The sequence below is a fragment of the Merops nubicus genome, unplaced genomic scaffold (assembly GCF_000691845.1).
Source record: "Merops nubicus isolate BGI_N331 unplaced genomic scaffold, ASM69184v1 scaffold14034, whole genome shotgun sequence".
Lineage (NCBI taxonomy): Eukaryota > Metazoa > Chordata > Aves > Coraciiformes > Meropidae > Merops > Merops nubicus.
This window is the reverse complement of record NW_008603673.1, coordinates 1-20,680: the sequence shown is the minus strand read 5'-3', so window position 1 is coordinate 20,680 and position 20,680 is coordinate 1. Positions and strand designations below refer to the sequence as shown.

The window sequence follows — 20,680 nt, the reverse complement described above, 5'->3', positions numbered from 1 at the left end:
TCTTTCCCTTGGCATTCACCAAGTGGCCTCAAACAGCTCTGTCTCTCCTGTACCTGTTTTATCTAGGTTTATTTTATTGCTGACTGTATTTGGACTTTTTCCTGGCCCTCCTAGGGGTGTGTGACCAGAACCACGTCAATGACCTCACGCTCCGTGACGGCTCTGTCACTCCTGACAGCAGCCTGTTCATCCGAAACTGGACCGTGGAGGAGCCAGGGAAGATCTGTGAAATCCGGAGAGAAGAGAGATGCTCAGAGCACGCAGCCAGCCACTGCCACCTCCTGCTCTCCCATCAGTTTGCAGACTGCCACAGGGTAATCTCCCCAGACGTCTTCTACGAGGCTTGTGCAGAGAGCAGCTGCTACGAGGATGAAGCCTGCGAGATGATCAATTCCTACGCTCACATCTGCAGGGAAAACGGGGTCTGCATCGACTGGAGAACACCCCAGTTCTGTCGTAAGGGCTTTACTCTATGTTAAAACAGATACAGAAGCTGTCTTGCTTGGAGAGGGTTGTGCCAGTGGCCATCTTGTTGGTGTAATATGGATTTTTGAATTTCTGTGTAATGGGGCAGAAGTTCCAGATCGAGTTTTCAAATCATATTGCAGATCTGATAACTGGTTTGTCATCCACTGAATTGTGTATTATGGAAAAAGTGTTTCTCAGTAAACTGCTAACTAGTAAAATGCAAGGTTAGAGAGATTGCCTAGGAAAGAAACGTGCTGTGAAAGCTGTGTGCAGGTAAACACAGCTGTGGGACAGCACCTGCCTCTACAGTCACTGAACCATTGTGGGGCCAGGTGTGGATTGAGAGTCTGCTCTGATTCAGAGAAGCAGTTTTACCTGCAGATATCATTGCTTTGGTACCTACATCAGACAATCAGTACAAGCTGGACAAGGAAATGAATAATTTGGACTAGTAGAACTGACTCCCAGCCTGTCACTATTGTAGCTGCAAAGAATGGCACAAAAAACAAGACTTCTCTCTCTCTATATAGTTTCACAAATTCCCCATATTCCAACCAAAGCCAAAACCCTTCAGACCATGAATGAAGAGCTAAATTTCTACTGCAAAGCGAAACAGGGAAATGGCCACTCTCTGTAGTGTCTTTTCTTGCCAGCACCTGCCAGCTACACCAACCAAACCAGCTGTAATTTGCTTTGCAAATCTGGTTCTCCTGAATGTGTATTGCTTGTGTTTTGCAAGTGAAGAGTTTATGTGTGAGGAGGCAGAATAGCAGGATGTATGCAAATTGCCCAGAGCCCAGTAGAAGGAGAACAAGCATGCTAGTGCTAAATTCAGGCAGTTTTGTCTTTGTATACCTACTCCACTAAATTCTTCTAGATGTGAGAAGTTCTGGCAAAAAAGCAACATATAGTTAAGTACAAATAAGTAACTCTTGAGATGGCTTATTTTATACCTTCTCCTCTTAGCCTGCCTATAGTGATGGTTACAGACTTTCAGATATTCACTCACGTTCTGGTTTGGTCAGGTATCTGAGATGTGTGGGCATTTTCCTTCCCAGCTAGCCCAGTGTGTAGTGTCTTGATATCCCAGCTGTTTTTTCTCGCATCTCCTGCCTCTCCAGTATAGTCATTCCTTGTTGCCTTGCTTTCTTTCCCTCTTGCTGCCCAAATACTTTTCAGAAGTGAAGAACCAGCATCATAAAGGCATGCTAACACAAAAACTTCCTACACATTTTGGTTTTGTTCATGTTCTAAACTGAGACTGAAAGAATGATGGGATAGGAAGTCAAGAATCTGAATGTGAATTTGGCCTGAGTCTCCAGTTAGTCTCTAAAATGTCTTTCCATGTTGAAGAACATGATATTGTTGCAGACTGATCTTTTCAGAAACAACACAGTCCATTTGGAGTGTAGTCCTGGAAAACAAAGGGAGAAAATATCCAGCCATTTCCCAAATTTAGTGCTTCAGTTAGACTTTGCAAACTGTAATGCCCAAGGCTAGATATCAGTGGAGGACCTTAATAACTCTCTGCAGTTTTCAGATTCCCAGCTTGTTACACAGGGTGTACAAAGATAGAGTTGCCCATTTTAACACTGGTTGCATCAAACAGTCGGTGGTGTCCTAACAATAGCTTCATCTTTGTCCTTCAAGCAGATGCGTGTGTGAAACTGCCCAAATAAAATCGCCAATTACAGGGACATTATACAGGTTACATTAATGGCTAAGTAGACAGTGCAGCTTAATCACAGTTAACCCTGTATGTTTCATAACAACGGCATAGTTGTGGAATACCTTACTTCCCTACCCCCATTCCAGTGAATCCTGTCATTTCTGTAGGGTTTTATTTGGGATTTTGTCATGCTGTATTGGAGTATTTCATCGTTCTGCTGTACAAGTCCTTCCTGACTGCTCTGCCTGGATGGGTGAATACACTCACTGGAACGTCTGATAAAGACTGGTCTGTTCTCTATCCTGTGCTTCTTCAGTTCCACTGCATGAGCTTTTCTTGGTCCTTTCTGTGAGGGTGAATATGTTCAGTGGTAGCTGATAGACTTGAGCTTTGCATCAACGGATGGAAGGAAACTTTACTCCAAGGTAGGAATCTGTAGTGAGGAAGATTTGTGGTTTTTTTATCTCCCCTCCCCAACCTCATAGACTTAAAATAGACTTAAATTGCAGCAAACTGTAGCTTCCACAGATAGCCATGTAACCCTGAAACACAGAATGCACCTCTTGAGGAAGATTGTGGTTTTTTTTTTTTTTTTATCTCCCCTCCCCAACCTCATACTTAGTAGACTTAAATTGCAGCAAACTTTAGCTTCCGCTGATAGCCATGTAACCCTGAAACACAGAATGCACCTCTTGAGCAGGCTCACCCTTGAAGTGAATGTTTGCTGAGTAGGGTTTCCACTTCAAGGACAGTACAGGCTTTATCCTAATGTGCAGATGACAAGGTTTCCTAAGAAATCACTGCATTACTAACAATGACACAGGCTGGGATTCAGCTTTGTGTGGAGAGGAACCTTTATTCATCCAGAAACAGGACTGTTTACATAGTGATTAATGAAGAGGCTGTGATATAATCATTCTGCAGTTACAAAAGAAATGGCAGCTCATGTGGTGGTGACCAAGTCAGCTTTGAACTGTGTTGCTCAAGTAACAGTTGAAGTTAGCAAATTTTGCTCTGAAAGGAGAAATTCTCAGAAGATAAGTGACAGCAGCAGCAGTTATTAGTCTCCATAGGATGATGTTTCCATGAGTGCTTCTCAGCAGCTTTCTTAAACTCATTTATGTGCAATGTGGACATGTCCTATAGGTACTTGCCAATACTAGCTTGCATTGAATTAAATTTAGATAGGTAGTTGATGTTTGTGTGAAATATGAAACAAACTGCTACTTTGTACTGCCCACTAAAGCTGTGGTTTTTTGAGGAGGATGCTGGTGGCACTCAGCAGCTGCAGGGATTCTTGGAAAAATATTTTGCTTGAAAACTTTTCTTCATGAGCCATTCTGATTGTTGGAGGGTTTTGTGTTTTGTCTTTCATTAGGCTGTTTTGCAGGCCCAGGTTAGAAAGCAAATGGGTAACAGATTGTGCCTGCCCAGCTGAGGGGCAGTGACATCTGGCAGAGAAGCAAGAATGAGGTTCAGGAGGAGAAGAGAGAAGCAATGAGATACAAGAAACCTTTAAACAAGCTCTGCTAATGAAGGATTTGTGTAGTGGGGCTACACTGAGCTTGCCCTTTGCTGTTGTAAGCAAGGCATGCTGATGAGGACCACAACAGCTGAAGGATTTAAACAGTGACTTGGAAATCAGCAGTATGGGGGTGGCTTTACGACTGCCTTCAGCTGATCTGGGACAGTTTTGCTCTTCCTCTTCCACCTCCACCCGTGCATTCCCACTCTTTTTGCTGTGATGACAGTAGCCCTTTCATGCTGCATAGTGAGTTGTGAAAACTAGCTGTAAAATGGAAAAAAAATGAGATATTTTTTCTCTCTCTCCTTTGATGAGGAGATTAAGGAAGAATGGGGTCTGCCCCTTTTGATGGCAGCACTGATCTAACTTGGTTTAGTGTGTCCTTGAAACCACTCCCAAGAACATTGGGAAAACTCTCCTAAATAAATTCCTTTGGGTAAAGAAGACCATTCAGGGAGTTTTAAGAGAACTGTGCCTGAGCAATGCAAGGATGTTGACTGGAAGCAGCTGAGATGTTGGCTCTGGTGCATTATTCACTCCAGCCTCACTGGCACTGGGGTTTTTGCTGTCCTTTTTGCTGCACATGACAGTACAGTGAGGCACAAGTCAAGCCAGAAGTATGTGACCTCAGCAGCTAAATTTGTGCTGTTACACTGATAAGAAAGGAGTGATGTTGACTGAAAAGATGTCTTTCTCCATCTATCACAGGGTCGAAAAACACCCCTCTTAAATACCCATTTAGTACTTTAACCAAGGATGTTGTGTCTTATCTGTTTGAACCACGAAGTCAGAGGACCATTCAGGGAGTTTTAAGAGAACTGTGCCTGAGCAATGCAAGGATGTTGACTGGAAGCAGCTGAGATGTTGGCTCTGGTGCATTATTCACTCCAGCCTCACTGGCACTGGGGTTTTTGCTGTCCTTTTTGCTGCACATGACAGTACAGTGAGGCACAAGTCAAGCCAGAAGTATGTGACCTCAGCAGCTAAATTTGTGCTGTTACACTGATAAGAAAGGAGTGACGCTGACTGAAAAGATGTGTCTTTCTCCATCTATCACAGGCTCGAAAAACACCCCTCTTAAATATCCATTAACCAAGGATGCTGTGTCTTATCTGTTTGAGCCACAAAGTCAGAGTGATAGGAATCAGCATTAATCTCTAAATTAAATTAATCTAATTTTGTGCAGAGGTTTACTAGGTGTGCTTTAGGGCTAGTGGTAAGTAAGCAAGGTGAAAAGTAGTGTGGTGAATGTATTTACTAACATTTGCATAAGAAAGTAAACTACACACTCCCTTAATAGATGCTGTTGGATGTATTTTCACACAGCCATTAAGGCTGACATGACTGCTCAGAGGGGTGTGTGTCAACAGTTCAGCTGAAGAATACTTGTTTGGTTGGCAGCTCAGGTCTTCAGTAATTTTCTTTCAGTGTTTTTTTGTCAGGAGCCTGAAAAAAAAGTTTTATAAACCTCTCAGCAGTCACAAACTGTGAAATAAGGAACACTTTCCTAATTGAAGCTGTAGAGAGAAATAAAGTAGACTTAAGAGAGTACATAGTATGGAAACAGTGTCCATAGGTTTCTTGAATAGCTGTAGCCTTAGTTTTCTGTTTGCTTTTAGAGGCAATACCCTCAGTGTTGTGAACTTATCAGTAAAAAAAATGTGTGTTTGCTTAGGATAGAATGTAAATTTCCTTGATTCAGCTTATTCCAGTAATAAGGCAATTCACTTAAATAAAGTGCAGAACTCCAGCAGGTTCAGTTTTGAAGCATCAGGATGTCTTTTTTTTTTTTTTTTGATAATAGCTCTAATAGACATAAAGGTGGTTCTAAATCCTTACGTCTCTTGCCCAGTGTTGGAAACAAAGTAGATAAGATGCTCAGCTCATGTAAGCCATTGTATTGTTAGTGAGGTAAGGCCATACTTGGATGATTCATGTGGCCTGAAAGTGGGGCTTGATGATTACTGCATGGATTGTAACTTAAGCAAATGTTTTCAAACACTCTCCACTGTGGATTTTGTTAGTTTTAACAACGTATTTTCAAAGATATTAGTGGCTGCAGAGGACAAAAATATGTTCATCAGATGATGGCTTTCAAAAGCCTGAACAGAATTCTAACAAAAGCGTGAGCAGAAACATTTATCTGCATTTCAGATCTCTCTTTCTCAAGAGATTTTTTTTTTCTCTCTTCCCCAGCAATGAAATGTCCCACATATTTGACATACGATCACTGCCACAAAGCCTGCATAAAGTACTGTGAGAATAGTACCAAACTCAGTGTCTGCAAGGATTATCCCACAGAAGGCTGCTTCTGTCCAGACGGACAGGTGATTTTTAATGACAGCTGTGTTGATGAAGAAGTCTGCACACAATGCATCAGTGAAGATGGCACACCCCATCAGGTGAATATATACTTAGCAGCTTACCTTTGTGAGTGCTTGGGGTTTGTACTTTTGCAAGTAAATCTGCCTTATACGTCAAAATGTTTTCCCCTTTGGCTACTTTATTTTCTAGCTCAGTTCCCCATAACCGGCCGGCTGTCAGCCCCATGGAGCTCCCCTAGTGTGAAATTGGCTGGGAGGGATATAAAATTCACAGCTGGGACTGTACAGACCCGGAAATGCATGACAAATTTGTGGGGAGGGAGGTCTAGGGGGAAGAGAGGAGGGTTGGCATAAGTCAACACTCCCCACGATAAACACCTCCATTCAGCAGGCTGTTACTGGTAATGACAATTGAATCATCAATCTGAAACCCTCACTTAAAATGTATTGTACTGTCTTTGCAAAGCTTACTGAAATATTTTCAGTGGTCAGTGGGGAGCAGGGAGACCAAGAAACCAAGACGACCTTATGCCAAGTTGTATTAGCCTACATCCTTTTTTAAAAAATTGAGAGTTATTCCTTCGATTAAATTAATCATTTTAATTTTACTGAAAATCCACTTTTCTCAGCTAAATCTGATCTCTCTGTGGTAGAATGGGATTGGGAAGAACTATGGCTGCTAGACACCAGACTGCAGTGAAAGACTGTTCATTTCCTTTTCAGCATCACACAGCGGGTGTGCAAGCTCCTCCCTGTGTCTCCTGTTCCAAGTACAGGGTTTTCCCTCTTTACCCCCAGCTACTCAACTCTGAGAATTTTCATCTATGTCGTCCAGTCCTCTTAAATCTGCAGTTTTGTTATAGGACTTTAAGAGAAGAGGCTTTGGTTTCAGTATTTTATGGGCTTTACATTCTTAAAAAGTTTTTTGGATGGCCTTATCACACGCCCCAAACCTGCTATCAAGGAGGTTACTGTTTTTGTAGCATAGATCTTCTGTAAATAACATAAGTCTGTATGTGTGTGGATAGCCTATTCTTTAAGTAAAAAGATAGATATAAAAATATAAATGAATGCATGTACTCTGAGTAACTCCATTTGACCCACATAAATTTAAACTCATGTCTTTCAGCAAGAAATGTCTTATAAACACTTACAGTTAATCTGAAAGGAAGCAAAGACTATTTGTAGCTGAAACTCTCTCAGATTCTGTTTCCATTGATTAATAGAACAACAAAAGATGGTCCAGGAGCCTAACAGCATTAAGCACCCTCCTCTGGCATACCTACCATATGGATTTTGGCAATGAGAGGGAAAACATAGGGAAAGTCTGTTCTTCCATTCAACAACTGCCTTATCCAAATGACTTTTTTTTTAAAAAAAAAAAAAAAAAAAGAGAATTATTCCTTTGATGAAATTAATCCTATAAAAAAAACAAAAGTTTTTGAAAGGTTGAGCATGTGGACCTTGTTTTAGCTTTTATTTTAAGGTTACGGTATCTCCATTAATATGGCCATGATATATTTTTTTTTTTTGTGTGTGTTCTATTTTAGATCTTTGTTTTAAATACAGTATCATTGGATTTTTGTAATGCTTATTGAGTTGGAAAAATGGAAGGAAAAGAACCCCCCAGTAATTTTTGTAATAAAAGGGATAGAAAAAAACCCCACCTTATTATTATTTCTCTTGAAGGAAAAAATAGCTTACAGTTTATATAATGACTGCCTCGAACACAGATGAGTTGTGCACAACTCTTGGTGACCCTGACAACTCTAGTTATTGCATTATGATTCTATATGAAATTGTTATTGCAAATGCAGATTAAAATCTAAGATATGTGTGCCTCAAATCCATGACTCCTCAGGCAACGCAGTGATTTTCCATTGAAAGAACTGTTTCAAGCCCTTGTGGAGAAAAGCTCAGCACACATCCTGGCAATAATGTCTGCAGTGCTATCTATTTGCTTCTGCAGAAGTTCTGAAATTCATGAGTTGTCACATGCCCCTTAATGGGGTTTTAACTCTGCAACCCTCTCACCAGCGCAGCTGCTGTGGGGATGGGGAGGTGGAAGGCAGGGGAGGATCAACTCACAGCCGTCTTGCGTCTCCACCATTGCAGGATTAGCTGTGTGAGCAATACAACGGGCAGTGCAACTGGTGGTGGGTTATGATTTCCTTAACCCCCTTCTTTCCTTCTGGTGTTCATTCCTCTGCTCCTTTCTGCCCCAGATCCTGCGTGGGCTTATGGGATTCTCAGCACCAGTGCTCATATAGAGCTCTACTCACACTGTGCCGTCTCTTGTCAGGTCTTCTAGTATTAGGAGGAAAGTCCTACTTATGCTGGAGAAGACCTGTGCAAAAATCAAGGCTGTTGAAAATGTTAGAGCAAATGTTGTGATTCTTTTTCTCTGTCTTGAAATGTCCACATGCTTTTCATATCACCGCTTGCAAGTGCAGGCATTCTCTATCAGCTGCCTTCTCAGGACTTTTTAACCTTGAGGCCATTAAATGCTCTGACAGAAGGCTCTGAATTGTTTTTCCAAGCCCTGACATAATGTTCTTTACTAGCAATACATCAATGCAAGCTTTCTTGGACTAAAATAGATTTCCTATGGATTAACTGACCCTATGCGATTTGGCTCCTAAGCTTTGTTAAACCTCTGATTGGCTTGTTCTAGCATGCCTGGTGTCTTATCCTTGCTGTGCTGTTAACCTCTGAAAGTAAACTGTCTTTTCAGAGTCCTTTGATGGCTTAAAATACATAGCTATCTCTGGGTACAGGTGGCAGTGTGCTTAGGTATTTCCTTCCTTCCTTCTTATTACTAAAGGTCTCAGCAGACTTATTATTAAACTGCACTCCAGAGTATTCTGGATGACACTTTTTCCTTTTGTGGCATCCTAACCTACTCTAAAGGTACTCACCCAGAACCTGGATGGATTGAGCCAATCCATGTTATTGTCCCATAGTGTTTCTTCTCACTCTTACCTCTCTGTTCAAATCAGTGTTAAAGGAGGATGGTTCTTTATAGGTAATTACGTCTTTAATGTCAATGATTTCTCTCTCACTCATGAGAAAGAGCAGTGGCTGACTGATTATACACTCCGCTGGCAGTTTCTTAATGTGCTTATTACCTCAGCACATTGATGGTTTGATATTTGGGGCTGCTATAGTGCTTTTCCAGTCTTCAGTCCACTGGGAAATCAAAGGATGACACCCTATATAGTCTTTATTTAAAAAAAATATGCATGGTTTATTTCTCTGTGTTTAAGTGCTACTATTTTTGGGAAAGCAGCCACTTCTAGGTATTTCCCAAAACTATTGTTTCCATTATTACTGCTGAACATCTAGTCAAGGTATGTAGTTGCACAAGCCCACTGCTACTCCCAATAGCCTGCAATTGTATTTATAACATCTGAGCATTTTTCATGCTTAAAACAATAGTAATTCCTTAACCCATTCATGCATTCTTTGCATCTTTTGCTAAATTAGTACACTACAGTAATTTCAAGATTGTGTCTCCTTAGGTTCTGACTGTTAACAGAGCAATGAACCAATCCTGCATAGTCTTCTGTTTTTCCCCATCAATGTTACCCACTCCCATTGCTAACATAACCACGGCCAGAATATTTGATCTCTTTCTAACAGTATTACTATTTTTTTTTCATTCAGCACATGGAAACATGGATTCCTGCCAACGAGCCTTGCAAGATCTGCACTTGTCTTGATAACAAGAAAATAAGCTGCATGGTCCGACCTTGCCCTACTGCCAAACGTAAATTGGTTTAGATCTAAGTATGATTGCACTTGAATTGACTGTTTTGTTACCCAGTTTTCTAGTTCTTGTTTTATACAAACTTGTTTTATGGATGTTTTCTTCTTAATCTAGCTGTTCAGTGTGGTCCCTGTGAAGTCCCTCGTCTGCACAGGGACTCTGGCCAGTGCTGCCCTGAGTACGAGTGTGGTAAGTTCTCATAAACTGTTGGAAACCTCTTTTACCACATGCTTCAAAGATACACAGTCTCCTTTTTTTTTATTTATTTAATGTAATGCTTCATTTATTGAAACCACCAAATGATTATGTAGTCATTTGTGTGGAAAAATAAACAACTCCTGGGGATATGAATCTCCTTTCACTTCCAACTTGACTTTATCTCTCTAGAAGAGTGGAGAGGATGGGAACAGAGCAATTTGTTTTTATCTAAATGACATTAGAATGGTCTTTTTTTTGAGTATCTATTTTTTGCATGGTCTATATTTGCACATTAAATATAACATTAGAACCTTAATCCTCATAACCCAAGCTTGAACTGTTCCCTAAGCTATTTTGAAAACAAACTCTGACCCGCTGAACTCTAATTTAGTTCATGTTTTAGTGTAGGGAAAAAAAAAAGATTAATGAAGACTTGCCTATGTGTATGTTTCTTTTCTTGAGGACTATCTAGTCAGGTGTGGTCTTAAATATTCTCTCAATTTCTCTTAGTCTGTGATCTGGTTTCCTGTGATTTGCCTCCTGCCCTTGCCTGTGAGTTTGGCCAGCAGCTTACTCTGACCAACCCTGGGGAATGCAGACCAAACTACACATGTGGTAAGCTACTTTTGGTTTTTTAGCAGGGAGTGACACTGGAACATTGCATCTGACCAACACTGACAACTTCCTTTAGACATTAATTTTCTTTCTGAAGGGCTTAATCTTGGAGCCAATGGACATGTAATGATTTCACAGACTCAGAAGGAGGGTATTGTTGGCACTTTCTGAATACACTTTCAAATTAGGAAGAGAAATACTTTACTCTTGGACATGTGTAGTCTGACCTTTATGCTTGTTTTACAAATCTTTTAGGTTATATACGAGACAAGAATTTTTTGGCAGAGTGGGAACTTTTCCTGAGCCTGCAGCACAACCTTTGACCTGTGTCTTTATATTTTCATTACTTCTTAGTCTTCAAGTAGATTTATAACAATCTGCAGTAGCAACTAGTGCCTTGCTGCCAGAGAACAGTCTTGTTCACTTGCAGCACTCTGAAATGCCATCTGCTTGATGCAGTGCCTACCTTTTTCTGCCAGCATGTAACAAAGAAGCGTGCAGCTTAGTTCCAAGACCCTCCTGCCCGCCCCATCGAGAGCTGACTGTTAAGAAGACCGAGTGCTGTGATAGATATGAGTGTACCTGCAGCTGTACCAACTCAACTGTGAGCTGCCCTCTGGGTTATCTGTCCAGATCTTCCACCAATGACTGTGGCTGTGTATCCACCACCTGTGTTCCAGGCAGGGTAAGGGCAATGAAGTCTCATTTCCATAGATGAGAGTTTCTTTTGTTCATGGGGTGACAGCACCAAGGTAAGCAGGTAGCTAGCTATTAACAAACCACAATGAGAGTAGCAAGTAGTGATGCCAGGGAATTTTTAATTTACATGTGTCTGAGAAAAGTAGACAGTTGTATCACACTGTTGCTTGTTTTATTGTGGTCACTTATTCTCACCTAACCAGCCCATCTTTGGTGACTTTGAGATAATTAGATTTTTTTTATATATATGAATTCCCAACCCATTTGAAACTTCAAGGCATTCAAGTATTAGGAATTTCAGAGGTAATTTTGAATTTGTTTCTGGATAAGAGGTACATGGTTTTGGATAGTACAGTTAAGAAAGATTACACAGTCTATTAAACCTATACTACCTTCATTGAAGTATTTGGGACACAGTAGACTTTCTTTGTGCCCTTTGATTACCCTTGCCTCTGCCAGTGGAGGCATTTTATCTTACATGAACTGTATTGCCACTTCAAAATTGCTACCAAATTAAAATTTGCCAGATTGATTCTGTTTAAAGCTTCCCTATTTTGCTGACTTTTTATTAAGTTGTTACATGATGTTAAACTTTAAACTGAGGTTGCTCAGAGGAGAGGTTACAGAGCAATGTGATCTTTTCAGTGAAGCAACCTTACCTAAAAGCTTAACACAGGGTTATGCTGTCTTGCAGTTCAGGAGATCTAGCCTTTATTTTCTGTTGCTAAGTAGCTCATGACCCTGTATAAATCATTTTATGTCTCTGTGGCTTGCTGCTATATCCATAAAAATAAATTATGTTCATCTCTTTAAGAACATGCTGAAAAAATTACTCAGAGAAAGTGCAGTGTAAGGTATGGCAATACTTTTGTGATAGTTGTGATGGCCTAAGGATGAAAAGAATGAATGCTTGTACCTCAAAGTAGGAGCTTTTCAGATCAGGTGATTTAGCTGGAACAAGTTTTGTGTGCAGAGTTCCTTCTACAGCACTTTACTGTTTATTATATCTAAACATTGGGTCACATTATACTTCCAGAGAAACTGAGTCAGACCCTGGGAAACTCTGTGGGCTGCAGATAAATAATAAAAATAAATAATTATTTTTATATAACACAGTAGCTTTGATTGCACTTACTTTCATTTTGTCAACAGCGTGGCCACAATTTTAAGCTCTGTAGTATTTCTATTGGGTTCAAACTATTTAATAAAATTTATGGTAGGTTTCACATCTTAAAAAGCAGCATTTTGGACCCAGTAATCTGCTCTTTCATGTGTTAATTCTTGCATTCAATAGGTGTGTGTGCACAACAACATAGTCTACCCCGTTGGGACAACGTGGGAAGATGGCTGCAAGGAGTGCTCTTGCACTGGTGTGAGGGATGATGTTACAGGACTGCAGATGATGGAGTGCCACAACAAAGCCTGTAACACGATTTGCTCTCGGGTGAGTAACGTTTAAATCAATGCATTAGTCAGTAGAACCCTGATGGGGGTCTGACATGATTACTTTTAAACCTGTTTAGAGAAACCAGAGAAAAAATAGAAAATAAGTGTTGTAGCAAATAAATGTCTTGGGAACAGAGCCTAAGAGGGTTTGAGCATTACTGGCTCTGTTTTAGGTTTGTTAGCTTATGATCCAATTTGTTTCCTATTGCCAAGGAAATCAGTGACAAGTTTCTTTTGTATTTCAATAAAAAGAGAACTACATCCTGAAATATCTATAATTTACACCACTTGCACAATAATTCCTTGTGTCTGAAGTTCAACTTCAAATGACTAGTCTAGCTGAAGTTCACTTTCTGAAGAGAACATTTCAGATGTTTGTTGCTCAGCTCTGTCCATTATGGCACCAATAACACCACATATTGTGGCCTTTATTATGCTCAGACATCTGCTACACAGTATAAAATTATGTGGTTTACTTTTGGAAGCCCACAAAGGAGGTATGAGCTGCTTTGCTATATCAACATAGCTGGTTGAGCAGGAGAGGACAAATACTTGGTACAAGAAGTTGGTAGAAGAATTCTAGAAGAGTTAAAGGAGTTGGTTAAAAGCCAGTAGCAATTGCCAGTGTCATAGATTAGAAGACTTTGACTGTAACAAGATTTGTGCAAGCTAAAGTTCAAAATGGTTTTTAGGCTTGCTTTAAACTATCTAAATTAGATCCCTAACATTCCTCATCTCAACATGATGTGGAGAATAAGGAAGTAAAAAATCACTGTAAAATTAAATGTGATGTCCTAGAGTTGCATTTTGTTTTGGTATCTAGTACCTTGTACCCATAATCCCTGAGCATCCCCATGTCCTTGCTTCATGAGGTGGGCATGGATGGGTCAGTCAGGGAGGACACTGGAAGTGCACAGCTTGGGTCTGTCAAAAAAGTGGATAGCAGAAAAGGTTACCCAGTCTGGCCAAGTGCTGACACCCCCACCCCTTACCAGCTGCCATGTGGCCAGAGAAGTTGTGTCCCAAATAACAAAGCCTACCACAAATACATTTTGCTTCTTTGTAAAGCTTTCAGTATACACAAGGGTTAATTGAGATTGTTCTTGATGGTGTTTGTTAGCCAACTCCACTGATGAAAAGGCACATCTGACTTGAAGCAGCTCCTCCATAGTCCATGGTATAGTGAGTTCACAACCTGCAAGTTTAGTAGGATGTGCAGGGTCCACATGGAACAGGTAGATGTAGCTGTCTGGGATTCAGAATATTCTCTGCAGTGTTTTCCCCATGGGTTTGTTCTTTCCCAAACTGAAGTAAAGCCCAGAAGAAGCTAATTTATTTTTTTCCTCAGTGCAAAAGCAAAGATGAGCTAGTTGATGCTATTCAAATCTCCAAGTTGTTGTTAAACTGTTTATATTAAAATGTTAATATTGCATTATCCCCCACAAAACTCAAACAACTGACCATGCAGCAAGCATTTCCAAATGTGTGTTGTAACATCAGCACTTTCAGTGGAGCAGTAGCTGATAAAAGTTTGGATGTTCACCTGTGGCTGCCCTGGTGCCATTACAGGTGGCCAGCTGGAATTTGTCAGTGGGGAATGCCTAGGAGGGCATACTACAGCAGTGACTGCAAACCCCTTTAGCTAAGAGGGGCAGGTGCTGCTTCTGTGTTTGAGTCACTGTGCTGACTGGGATGCTACTGTGATTTTTTGGGTTTTCTAGTGCTGCATATGGACAAGATTCACTTGCCTTTTTTTTTTTTTTTTTTTTCTGCTTTAGTAGTAAGGTTTTTGTCTTATTGGAAATCTAGTGAATCTCCAAACAAATATGTCATGCACAGTCCCTTCATCTGCCAAGCCTGTTCACCACTTTTCTTCCTAAACCTTATAACTGATTTTAAGATGTCTACTTTTTTTTTGGTTTGTTTTTCTGAGTCCCCTTTATGCAGTTGCGTTCAGAACAGAGGCTAAGAAAAATCAACATATATCTCTTCTTCCTCTTTGCTTTTGCTCAGTTACATTTGGAAGAAGGCTCTTCATCAACAAACCTTCTATGTACAGCTATGAGGTTAGAGGTCTTCATTTTACTGTTGGGAAGACATCATTAATAATGTGTCTGGGAGTCAAAGACTGGCCTTGGGCATAGGGCATATATGTGCAGCACCTCACAACTGAGTTAACATTTTTATAGAAACCTCATGTTTCTAAGCTTATTTTAAAACTTATTTCTAAAATTATTTTAAATTCTCATTGAATTTACACTAGGATATATTTTAAAGCAGTTAATTGGGCGTTAAAATTTGATGATGAACTTTTCGTTTAAGCAGTCCAGTATCTGAAGAACAATTCTCTTTTCTGAACTCTGTTAAGCTAATTGTGCCTTGCTTCTCAAAGGATTTCGTATGCCTTAATACCACTATATTTCCATATTATTTAATGTACAACCTCTTTATCTAAACAAGGCTGGACAACATATATGTGCACTTGAGAAGGTGTAAACAAAATGTATTTTTTTTTTTTTAATAATATTTTCCTCTGCTGTGTCTTAAACACTGATAATCCTCTAGGACCAGAGGGAAAAAAATAAAAAGCAACAATCTATTAAAAAAGATAAAACCAAACAAAATACCACAAACCAAAAAAAACCAAATTATTGCTCTTTCTGCAAGTGTAGCATTTGGTGAGAAAGCTTGAGGATGCCCAATGCAGTGAAAACCATGAGGGTAACTTTGAGAGCTTTTAGCAGTTGCAAGAGAATCCCTTCAGTTTCCATTTTTAGAAAAGACTTGTTTCTAGTATGATGATTATTACAAAATATTAGGTCTGAAGTATGTGGCTGTGTTTTGGCTCATAGCCATAACTTTGTTATTCTAATAAAGTATCATTAATGGAGAGCTATAATTTTTTGATGAATCAGCCTTAAGCACTGCAGCGTTACAAAGTTTTTTTTAAAACAAACAAAAAGCCCTGGTGGATACCATGCAGATCTTGGGAATCCACCATTTCTTCTGCTCCTTTAGTGGTTATTAAAGTTGTACAACCAAAACTGTAGTTGTTGGAGAACCTGGATAGCTCAGATTTTCTTTTTTCCTTTGCTTCTTACTGTTTGAGTGGATATATACATCAAGGATTGCAGAAGTTCTGTAATACAGTTTAAATTGGTCTTAAATCTTATTTTTCAGTTCAGATTGGATGGCTTTGTCTCCAATGTCCATACAACTTCCATACTTTAATAATGTTTCATTACTAAGTTCATGTTCAAACTCTGCTGCTCGTGGTTATTAATTACACTGGATGTCTTGATAATGTGCAGTATCATTGTTGACTGTGTCATCTGACTTACCTGAAAACAGCTTGCAGTTTTTAATCTAGGTACACAAAAAGCAAAAAAAAGAAGGGTAACACATACTGTCTCCTTCATCCTGATGAATGAACAGTGCTACTGTTCTCCTGAGAGTGACAAAATCAAACTCAAAATAATATCTGTAGTATTAGCATGTAAAGAAATGCTATGGAGATAGAGTGGACGTTTCATTTTGACCCAATTCCACTTACTGTATGTCACAATCCCCTCACTTTTCCTGTCTTCTCTTTCTTTAGCCAAAGCTTGGAGAAAGCAGGCAGATAATTGCTGCAATTATTGCATGTGCCACAAGGAGGGGTGGTGTCTCCCTCCTGGAGTTTCTTCAGAATTATTTCTCTGAGAGTACATCAGACTACATCCCCTCAGGGAATTATGACGATGAAAAGGATAACTGCTTTGAAAACACCTTAAAATCTTTAGTACTAATGTGAAGGAAGCACTGACTTTGCTTAATTTCTGTCAGTGTTCTTGGAGTTAGGTGCTTTGTAAGTGTTATAAAAGGATGTGGTTTAAAGTATTGGATAGTTGAAAATATTAGATGATTATGAGAAGAATGAAGCATGATTTTATGGGATAAGTATTTAAGACCAAGCCACTTGACTAAGTCAGTGTAAATTAATTAGGTTAGATTTTCAAGCCTCTTGATTAATAAAATTAAAATAAAGAACATTTGCACTATCCATGCAAAGTCATAGTAAATGATGGTTGTAATAGACACTGACTACAAAAGCTATGGCTTTTATCTTCAGTATTTCAACTGATGTTTTCCTTTGACACAGCACATAAAGTATGGTTGTAAATGGCTTAATAGTGTATATTGAGGAGGTCAAAGCAACTAATGTAAAAGGAAGAGAGTTGTTTGAGTATTAAATGTGCAAGATCTCCTTTTAAAAACAGTGAAAGTCTTATTGGGACACAATTTCAAACATCCTGCTTGCCTTATACTGCATAATTTATTATGGAAATGATACCTTAATGTTCTTGCAAACAGAGAATTAAGTTCTCACCTGGGGTAAATGAGTGCAGCTCCAGGAAAATCTCTAGAATTGTGCTGATTCATCCCCACTGAAGATTTTGCTTTCAGCTTTTCAGGTGGATTCAGATGCATCCTGTTGGGTTTTTCTCAGTCTACTGTTCCCATTTTCATTCTCTTTGTTTCTTCCAACACTTTGCAGGTACTATAATCTCAATATGTGAAAGACACATACTGGAGACTTCTTAAAAGTACTATGATGAGTATTAATCTTAATCTTTGTCCTTTCTTTCCTCCTTTGTTGCCCAAAAGGCATCTGTCAGAGTTTTCTGGCCCAAGCGTTAGCACCTGTGAAAAGATGAACTACGTACCCTAAGCAGCACTAGAATGAAAGAGTGCACAAATATGCCAAAGCACAGCCTGTGCAGACCCCTCCAGTAGCCTTGAGTAGGCAACGAGACCGAAATGCACGTTCTCTGAATGCTACAGAATTAATCTGCATTCCTCTTTTGTTTAGTGGCAAGACAAGCTCCAGTTCAAAAGCGTGCGAAATTCCCCCCCACGTAGAATGCCTTAATCTGTACACTTTCACCCTCCTTGCAAGAGATCAGCTTCATCTCAGCATTTGTGTTGGATGAAGCACCCTGATCTAGCAGTATAACTGAGCACTTGTCGAGTTCTCCATCACAGCTGCTGATGTCCCAAGTCTGCCACGTCCACCTGTTCAAGTGTGAAGGGTGCCTTGTGTTGCCTTATCCTTTTACCTCACAGGGCATGGGGATTTTTTTAATCTTGTAGGCTGTGATGTGCCTCTCAGTGTGATAGACAGTCAGAGACTTACTGAAGGCTGCTTCTGAATTCCCTGTTTGAAGTTTGAACTCTGTGTTTAAAAAAAAAAAGAAAGATGTGCAGAAGGAATAAAGCAGTGGATCCATTCCAGATAAAGCAGGGGACAAGCAGAATGTTGACTCCAGCATTCTGATGGATTGGATCCCTGAACAAACCATGACAAACACTGGCATCCCTACATGCTAGAAAATGAAAAATAATGAAGAGGTGGTTACTGCCTACTCTGCCTAGTTCAGTCTAATGTTAGTGTTCAACAGCACAGTATCTGAGCCTTGCCAGATATTCACAGATGTCAGCTGAGGAGTAATAGTGGTAACATACTCTTTCATGACAAACACTGGCATCCCTACATGCTAGAAAATGAAAAATAATGAAGAGGTGGTTACTGCCTATTCTGTCTAGTTCAGTCTAATGTTAAGTGTTCAACAGCACAGTATCTGAGACTTGCCAGGTATTCACAGATTGTGCAGCTGAGGAATAATAGTGGTAACATATACTCTTTGTACCTAAGTCATTTAACTGGGGAAAAAATCAACACCATAATTAAAATAAAATAAAAAAAATAAAAAAAAACCCCACCAAAACCCAAACCTCAACCCCAAACCCAAACCACCTCAAAATGCACAATACTTTTTCCTTTTCTTAGATGTAACCTTAAACATTACTACCTTTAGAATTAAACATAAAATAAAGCTTTAATTGTTCCTATGGCCCCAGATTTGCATGGTGTGAGGTGCAAAATGTGTGGTTTTCTGATGGGGAAACATTTCTCATGCTGTGACAACGGAGAATCACTGTCCACCTCACTCCTCAGGTACAGATAGATGCTCTGCTTTTTGAGGAGGTTGTAGATTGCTGCAGTCTGCAGGTTTATCTTCTGAAACAGGCTTTTAGTCTGCTGTGGTGGTTCAGGGACCTCAGATGCTTCAGATGCACTTTTAGCAGGTAAAAGACACACGAATCAAAATGCTCAGCAGCACAACTTTTCCCACAAAGCTAGGTCAAACTCTGGTATTACATTCCATGACATACAGAATGTGCTTCCATATGAAAGTCTGCTAATTGTCAAAATTTGCTAATATGCTTCATATTGCAAATCAAGGCTAGTTAATGAAGAGAGAGAGCAGCTGGGAGTATTTCAGCAATTCAACTCAAAGGGATTGACCAAAACAAAATTCTGCTTATTTTCATTGACACTTTGTCACATGAACAATATATTCTTTGACAGAACATCTTTCCCTCAGGCTCTCTATTGAAATCAGCATTATGTTTTTCCCTGGGAGACTGCTTATAAAGTGTTGAATATATTATTTCTAATTAGATTAAAGCTCTGTGCTTTGTTTTGTGTAGATGCTCTAGTGTTTGAATATTTGGCTAATTGCTTCATGAGATGAAATGATGAAATTATCAGTCAAAACTGGTCCCTGGATTATGTCTGAAAACCCCTTCCCTCTGCTTCAGCACAGGATATTCAGATGTCTGAATGTGCTCACACTGAATCCTAACCTTGAATTCTCAGGAGTGGGAAGGGGGGAGTTGTGAGTGCTGATTAATGTCCAAGATGCCTTTAGAATAATTTTTACCTTTTATTTCCTTTTGTAAAGTAGTATTATACATATACATAAAATTTTTTTAAAAGCTAAATAAAATTATTCATGATAATTATATGATAATTATATTATGATAATAAATAATTATTATGTATGACCCATATGTAACAACAAGAGAGACTTTAAAACTGGTTTCTTAATGTTCATATATAATTTTCTCTTAAAATCTACTAAATAGCATTCTGACAATCACCCTTAGAAGTCGATATTTCTTTTTCATTTTACACCCCTTTGTAAAGCCATATTATTGGAAAGACTTACTCATTTGGAAATGGGTACTGCTTAAATCTGTTGAAATATCTCAGGGTCCTCCCAAAGCATTTTTCTTTAACCTTTTCCCTTTCCATTTCTGCCCATTTATGCCATTGTTCTTTTCTGTCTTGTGGCAAACCTTTGTGCTATTACATATTTGAGCAGATCCTAGCAAAAGGAAGGTGATTCTGGATGGTTTCAGGTTTCTTTCTTTCTGTATTCCAAGAAGGGGTGCTCTGTACCACACTAGAGAGATCCTCACAAGGCTCGTTAGTTGATTGGCATGCCCTGAGCAAGGGCAGTGCCTAGAGTTAGTCCATGTAACCTAAGTGAATATGAGTTCAAAGCATACATTAAACAGGAATTAATGAGATAAGAGTGTCTGCCTCTAATGTGTGCATTTTAATTCATTTTTTTGGACAGACAATGTAAACCATTCAACAGAATGCTGAGCTGGGTGAACCAGTTGTTTGTGCTGCAGTATCAGCCTGTGGCCTTGCAGATCTGCTTTCAAACTCCCCCTTTCCATAAGAAGTTGCTAACATTAAACTTTTATCCCAGTGTTTTCTTTAAGGATTATCTTCTCATTTGTTTCCTATTCCTGGATCAGCAAGTCCTTTTCTTTCGTCCTACAGGGTTACAAGTATATTGTCCAAGAAGGAGAATGCTGTGGGAGATGCCAGAAGACTGCATGTGAGGAGCAGCTCTTCTGGTCTCGGGGTGATGCAGATTCTCGTTTGCATGAGGTGAGGTGGGGTGGACACTTCCTCTCCTAGCAGAAATGCCCTGGAATTATTTTGTGTTCTGTGGAAGGAGTTGAAGAAGATATGACCTATTTCTTCTATACATCAATCGGTGTGACTTCTAATCATCAAACTCTCACCACCCTTTTTGGGCTCTAAGGAAGCAGTATTTTTTTTT

General features: G+C 39.6%; 1 protein-coding gene across 1 annotated transcript in view; it reads left to right on the top strand.

Moving 5' to 3' along the window:
* The window catches only part of LOC103771460 (von Willebrand factor-like), a gene marked incomplete at both ends in the record, with an annotated part of 21,251 nt that extends 746 nt beyond the window's left edge, over nt 1–20,505 (top strand). The window contains 8 exons of the mRNA XM_008938756.1: nt 115–456; nt 5,859–6,064; nt 9,653–9,755; nt 9,870–9,944; nt 10,464–10,568; nt 11,048–11,253; nt 12,562–12,711; nt 20,395–20,505. Of these exons, the coding sequence (XP_008937004.1) occupies nt 115–456; nt 5,859–6,064; nt 9,653–9,755; nt 9,870–9,944; nt 10,464–10,568; nt 11,048–11,253; nt 12,562–12,711; nt 20,395–20,505 (1,298 nt within the window). The remainder of the gene's footprint in view (nt 1–114; nt 457–5,858; nt 6,065–9,652; nt 9,756–9,869; nt 9,945–10,463; nt 10,569–11,047; nt 11,254–12,561; nt 12,712–20,394) is intronic.
* Between the last annotated feature and the right edge of the window lie 175 nt (nt 20,506–20,680).